The following is a 7,500-nucleotide window of genomic DNA, read 5'->3' on the forward strand; positions in this document are numbered from 1 at the left end:
GAGGTCAGCTATTATTTCAGACTTTAACCATTCCCACAAACTGGCCACGAGTAATGGCAGTAATTACTTTGCCTGCTGATGGATGACATTTCCAGGTATAACGTAATTCAATCACATCAATTCGAGTTCAATTCAGATCCTGCAAATTCCCCAGTATCCCCTCTCAGCGCAGCACTCAGGCAGTAAGTGAATTAGCAGCGTATAACAGGCACTATATACTATATAGGATCAATAAGACAGGTAGACAGCGGAGGAAATGACAGCATGCGAGTGCGCGCGCGCCGACCCGCCGTCTGTTCGCGGTTGCGCAGTAAAGTCGCCGGTTTGGATGCGGTAGGCGGGGAGACATTCAAGGGGGCGGGGCTTTCTATATAATACTTCACTCTAAGAACTTTTTGCCTGTCGCCTGCAGTTGGGGACAGCGTCACACACACACACGCACGCACATGCACACACATATGCACACACACACACAAACACACGTCTCTACAGCACCATCTTGGAAAACTACCTACTACCAAATACGACGCTTGATTATTTTTTTTAAGTACTGGGGTTTTTATTTTTTGCTTTTTGAAGCACTGACATGGAGCAAGAACACAAACCCAATTACCATTCTGTTTGCCACAGCTGCTTGTGGAGAGACAGTGGAATCAATAAGGTAATGCGGGCACAGGATCTAACCCTAACTATCTGAGGTTGTATTAAGGCAAATCTGCCAGCTGTTTTGAAGAATTTACACAAGAAAGGTGTAGGAAAAACTCGTATTACGTGCTGATATAATGATGCAAACAATTTATTGCAAGTGATTATAAGGTTATGACCGGTTTTGTGTCGTTGTCGTCGATTATTGTTGTTGTTTGTGTTTACTGTGATTAGTGCGTCTTAGTCCGTCTTTCGGCCAAAATATCGTGCGTTAACGGGACAAGCTGGCCAACACTAGGGGGCGATGTTTATTAAAGGCAAAGACAGTTATATGCTGAGTCTGGATAGACAATTTGACTTATTGAGTAGTTAGCAACTTGTGAACAAGTTGTGCAAGATGGAAGATAAAATCACGTGTTCGGCCAGCACAAGCAGTTCTTCGTTTATCTGTCTTATCATTATGAAGGTAAGAAGTAGAGATCATGGAATAATGTGGATTTGTGGATTTATGGGAATAGGAGACATGGGGCAAATAAGATGCATTGACAGGTGGTGCAAGGTTTGGCATAATTCGGATAGTTTTTCAGGGTGTAAAAGGTTTGGATCTGGAACAATCTGTAGTTACAAGGCTGCATTATGGTCGTGTTTGTGACTATTCGCCTTGTGCTTTCCTCCGCAGGGCCGAAAGCTGTGCTCGTCCAGTCAGATGCTCGTGTGCGCGCTTGTTTTATTCTTCTGCTTGTTTGAAATGGCTGCAGCAGAGACGCTGTGCGGTGGAGAGCTGGTGGATGCGCTGCAGTTCGTTTGCGAAGACAGGGGCTTCTACTTCAGTAAGTACTCCAGCATGCCTTTTGTTTCCGAATCTGAAAGTGTCCGTGTGTGTGTGAGTGAGTGTGTGGGTCGGAAAGGGATGTGGGGGGGGCGGCGCGTGAGCGCGTCTTGGGGGGTAAACTCTGCTGCAGGTAAACCAGCGCGCACAGGGTTGCAAGATCAAGATTAGATTAAACCTTTCGAAATCACCACCTAAACCCCACGACATTGAAAACGTTAACAAAACTATGTTAACTGCACGCCTGAAGCCATTATTTAAAAAAAAAAACAGCCTCGTTGGATGAGGAGGCCAAGCTGGCGACGTTGCGCGCACTTGCTGACTGCGCGCATTCTCTGCTCCATATCTCTGATTGCATATGAAAGGGACGCGCACAGTTAAGTGGCTCACAATGGCGCGTCTGTTTACTCGCGCATTCCGAGAGAGAAAGTAATCGCACCCAAGTGACATTCCGTTCACCTCTTCAGTAGTGTTCCCAGGCTACACATGTTGCTGGCAGAGGTTGAAGTATAAATACAAAACTTTGATGTCAGTTAGTAATGTGATATATATATATATATATATATATATATATATATATATATATATATATATATATATATATATATATATATATATATATGCACTTTATGTGGCTCTGTGTTTTCTGTGATTGTTGTTGTATGTAGCACCAGGGTTCAGGAGGAACGTTGTGTCATTTCACTAATGCGTCAGCTATATAGGGTTGAAATGACAATAAAAGCTTCCTGACTCTTGACTTTTATATATATATATATATATATATATATATATATATATATATATATATATATATATATATATATATATATATATAGAGAGAGAGAGAGAGAGAGAGAGAGAGAGAGAATTTTTCTACTATGCCCTTCGGCCTTAAAAAGTCAAACACATTATTAATTTCTTTTTTCTCACACATGCATTGACAAAACAGACCATTGTGTTCTTTTGGCCACAGAAGCTCAACTGCCCAAAGAGATCATTATCCAATTTAGGCCAGGACAGTATATTCCCCTTCATCCAGTTCCACTTTCCCTCAGTCATGTTTCCTGTCCTACTATCAATTCCTATCTATTATCCCTTTGGAATGCCGAAAAGACGGAAACTAATTATCGAGGGTACATCTTATCAGATTTCCTGCTCCTCTTTGTCACGTGTCACTTCCCTCTCTTTAATGTTGGTTTTTCCTAATCCATCCTGCCCCCCTCACCTTTTGTGCTCACTCTTTATCTGTTTTTCTCTGTTTGCTGAGATAGCAAGAGACAAGGTCAAAAGATATCTGGCATTTTTTTATATTTACTCATCACAACAGGATTCTGGCATTTAACCTGATCATGTTTTGCCCCAAGCCTTCCTTTTATTCTTAAGTGGAACTGTCACGGGTGTTTATATTTTCATGCAGAGGAATTTCAAATGGCTCAATTAGACACCCTAACAAGATTAGCTCGGACAAGCAGAAGATCAAATACAGTTATTTGTTTGCGTCTAACCTCTGTATTTAATTGTGATTGTTACACTGTGTGCGAGACCACTGTCACATGTTTACAGGCCTGAGCTTCTGTTCAACATTAATTACATTATTAAGCATTCAGATTAGATAAGTATTCCCTTCTATACTATCAGCTAATTTATCTATATTGTTTGTGTCCACAGGTAGACCAATAAGCAGGGCGAACAGCCGGCGTTCTCAAAGCCGTGGCATTGTAGAAGAGTGTTGTTTTAGGAGTTGTGATCTTGCACTGTTGGAACAATACTGTGCCAAGCCAGCCAAGTCAGAAAGGGACGTCTCTGCCACTTCTCTACAGGTCATCTCTATGATGCCAGCATTAAAACAGGTATGCAAGCCACCATGGAAAACAACACTTCTCTTTTATCACACTCAGCATCTACAGTCAAGTGTTTGTACAGAAACTGTAAGCATGTGTTCTTTTAAAAGAGCTGACAAAGTGGAAAATGACACAAGACCTGAAATAGAGGTCATTTCAAGGGATTGTTTACCTCTGAACTAATGACTTAAATCAAGTTTTTTTAAGGAAATACAGTATGATATATGATTCAGTACACATACAACAAATACTAGTTTATTTATGTCACAGTGGAGCTCACTATTATGTTTGTTCTTTGTCAGAGTTCAAAGTTCCTACATGAATTTTCTTGTTTATTGGGGAAGAGAAGCATTTAAAAAGATCTCTTGATTTCTATCTGAACTTGCTCAGAAGCGGTGGTGCCTTTTTATAAGTCTAGTTTGTGGAATTGTTGACATGCACGCAATAAGAAACACCCCCACTATCATGATTATTTTTTGTATCTCGCTACAGGATGTCCCAAGAAAGCATGTGACTATAAGATATCCCAAATATGGACTCTGGCAACAGAATGCGGCCCAGAGACTACGGAGAGGAATCCCAGCTATCCTGAGATCGAGGAAGTTCAGGCCGCAGACAGAGAAGAAAAAAGACCAGGAACATGCCAATGTCCACAAGCGTCTTATCACACTTCCCAGCAAACTCCCTCCCTCATGGCATCCCACAGAAGACTACGTCAACCACAAATGAAAACAGGACAATTTGCACAAGTAAAAAAAGTAGAGGATCATAGCTTTGTATCTGGCATCATTTTTGTGATGGTCCTTTACGTCCTGCCTCCCTCCCTCACACGTACATGTTCGCATCCTTCCAGTCCTTACTCTTGCTGTTTTGTTCATCAACACAGACAAACAAGACTGAAATAAGGATGGAAGGTAGCAGATTGGGTGACTTTAGGTGGATGCTAAAAATAACAACGAGGAGCAAAGGAATCATGCGCGATGAAAGAGATACATGGCTTGCAAGAGTCAAGGACAGTCGTTTCGGAGGAGATCAGAATATGAAGAACTGCTAGCAAGAACAACATGCATTCAACAACATTTTCCCAGGACAGAAGTATATCTTCTCAGTTAATCCTTATCCTTGTTAGTTACTTTGCACCGCTCACTATAAAGGGACATCCACACTGTAAGGAATTGTTTTGTAAAAAATTAGATTCCTGTTCCAGCACCTTCTAATCACAAACAAAAAAAGCAGAAAATTGTCTGCAAATTGCACATTGCCACGGATTACGTCAGAGTTCTTGTTGAGTAAATAAAGGCACTATTTTTTTACGGACAACGAACGTGTAGCTGAAAAAAAATGTCATGGTGCTAGCGTTGTGAATGGACTTAAAGGATGTGAGGTTTGAAAAGGTTTTTTGTTCTTTAAATAATTATAAAGCTTTCCGTTTTAAGGAAAGTGTGACCTACAAAGAGATCAAATGAGCATATCGGCTGTGGCAATGTGTGAAGGGAGTGCCACTGTGTATGGACGTGTCTGGTATCAAAATGTGCAACAATCGCGCCGTGCCCCCCCTTGCTTCAGTTCTCACTACACTCAGTTGAAGGAGAAGTACGTGAGGACACTGAAAGGGTGACGCTCAAGCCTGGACTGCACATAGCCCTGGCCTTGCACTGCAGGAAATAGGAGTAAAGGGACTTGGAATAAGTGGGATTTTTAAATTTTTTTTAATTTTTTTTTTAAATCATCTGTTTTCTCTTAATAAGATGTTTTAAAAAAAAAAAGGTAACTCAAAACTTGTTCAGGCTCTGGTACCTTGACGTTCCTGTTGATGCAAAATAGACCTTTTTCATTCATTTACTTTTTTATATTATTTTACAGTTCTGAAGAAAGGCACAAATATCATTTCAAAGGGAATAAATACGCAATAATTTCAACTAACATTTATTTTTACATTTGTATCAGTAGTATTCACATGCTTTTGCCTAAAAAACAGATACTTGAATATATATATATATATATATATATATATATATATATATATATATATATATATATATATATATATATATAAAAATATATAAAAAATATATAAAAATATAAAAATATACATGTATATATAAAAATATATATAAAATTAGTTTCCAGGGACGTCATGTTATATTCTTTTATTCTTTTAGTCTGAGCTGTATCTTGCATAATGAGCCGCCATGCTTTTGTTTGTTTGTTTAAGTACAAATATGGGCACTGTATAAAGGCATTATTTATTTTGTTATAATATATATATATATATATATATATATATATATATATATATATATATATATATATATATATATATATATATATATATATATATATATATATATATATATATATATGAAAATTGGTCCAAATACAGTAATATACATAGCACTGATGCTCAACTGATGGAATTTATTTTATATGCTCTCCTTTTCCCATTGTACATGTAGTGCTTTTTTTGTAGAGGCTTTGAACCAAAAATATTCCTTTCTCCTTTGGTTTGCCACTGAGTTATTTTAAAATAAATATTTAAACAGCAGAAGTACCCTGGACTCCTTAGGCATGTTGTCACAAAAAAAAAAAAAAAATAGGCACATACTCAGAAGACTCTTCATTTCTTCACTTCTAGCTTCTCTCACATGGTTTTTTGGTCTGCCTAATGGATTTTTGTTATTAAAAATACTCATGCTTGTCTTATTACACTTGTTCCATATGCAGAAACAATATTTAAAGCAGTTTTGTTTAAAAGGAAACAGTGATGTTGTCATTATTGCCATTTTTGGGGTATAATTAAAATTACAATATATATACAGTGCAGGTTTAAGTTTTAATTGACTGCTTCATTCAATTCAATTCAATTCATTTTTATTTGTATAGCGATTTTAACAATGAACATTGTCTCAAAGCAGCTTTACACAGATAATGTGGTGATAAAAATGAATATGTTCTTTATAAGTGTAAGTTTGTCCCTGATGAGCGAGCCGGTGGCGACTGTGGCAAGGAAAAACTCCCCGAGATTCATATATCAGCTCTAAATGGTGTTTGGAGGACAGTGTCTGGATGGAGATGTGATGTTCTTTGAAATTAATCTGTAACTGTGTGAAGCTTAGTAACAGATGTGTGTAAAGGCGCAGTTCTGATTAATGCAGCTATCCACTGACAGCTGAACTGGAAGCTCATCCGCTTGGTGTTCACTGAAGGACACTGAGGTGATGCTTAGCCATCATAAGGTCACCCACACAAGTAGCTCTTTTTCTCCATGCCATACAGCTGATGGGACTTGATACTTCTTCCTTGCAATTGTAATAATAATAATAATAATAATAATAATAATAATAATAATAATAATAATAATAATAAAACAGCTTTATTCATTGTAAAAGGGCTACCTTAATAAACCATCCTTAAAGCATGTTTAAAACTCAGGTGGAAAACAAAATTTTGGGAAGACAGAAATGAGTCAGAATGCATCCATTAGGATCTATCAATAATTAATAAACAATGGCTTTTATCAAATATTGCGATGGAGTATGAATACCACTTCAACCCTCTTTCTAGCTATATATCCTTATCAGTTTTTTTGATTACACAGTGCAATTATTATTATTATTATTATTATTATTATTATTATTATTATTATTATTATTATTATTATTATTATTCCTACTTACTGTGAGGACTGCATCCATTCTTTTTTTAAACAGATTTCCCTGTAAACATTAAGGTAAAACAGGACATTCGCATGGAATATAGAGGGAATTTTTTGTGACAATGTTCACACTAGTATCAGTAGCCCACTCAAGCCTGTGTGTACGTTTATCTGCACGCTAGAGCGTCCAAAATGCACATTTCATGTACTTTCATTTTTAATATCAATAAAGAATACATTTTATGGAACACACTTTGCTTATGTAGACATTTGTCTATGTGTGCATTTTGGTACATGCATGCTTGTTCTCTTACTGTTCATAGTAATCTTACTGATTACTATGAATACTTTTATAAAGTATTATAGACTTATAGATGGTTGTTTTAGAATGATGAGAGTAAAAATGTGATCAAAGGTGAACTTTGCACAGCAGGAAATGTTCCTTATTAATGGGTTTTCAGAGATTCAAACAAGAAAACATGGCAAACATCAAACAAATGGTATATACACATTTCTAAGAAATTATATAA

General features: G+C 37.1%; 1 protein-coding gene across 2 annotated transcripts; it reads left to right on the forward strand.

Moving 5' to 3' along the window:
• Positions 1-384: 384 nt before the first annotated feature.
• Positions 385-5,363, forward strand: igf2b (insulin-like growth factor 2b). Of its 2 annotated transcripts, none has more exons than XM_083546645.1 (4): positions 385-661; positions 1,325-1,475; positions 3,143-3,324; positions 3,808-5,362. In XM_083546645.1, exons 1-4 carry the CDS (start codon positions 587-589, stop codon positions 4,042-4,044), a joined length of 645 nt encoding a protein of 214 aa, XP_083402771.1. In that variant the 5' UTR covers positions 385-586; the 3' UTR covers positions 4,045-5,362. The 2 variants fall into 2 exon arrangements, with proteins under 2 accessions (XP_083402771.1, XP_083402772.1); XM_083546646.1 differs by lacking the exon at positions 385-661 and adding an exon at positions 713-1,111 and having other exon boundaries at positions 3,808-5,363.
• The last annotated feature ends 2,137 nt before the right edge of the window (positions 5,364-7,500 follow it).

This window comes from Silurus aristotelis (assembly GCF_946808225.1).
Source record: "Silurus aristotelis genome assembly, chromosome: 7".
Classification (NCBI taxonomy): Eukaryota; Metazoa; Chordata; class Actinopteri; order Siluriformes; family Siluridae; genus Silurus; species Silurus aristotelis.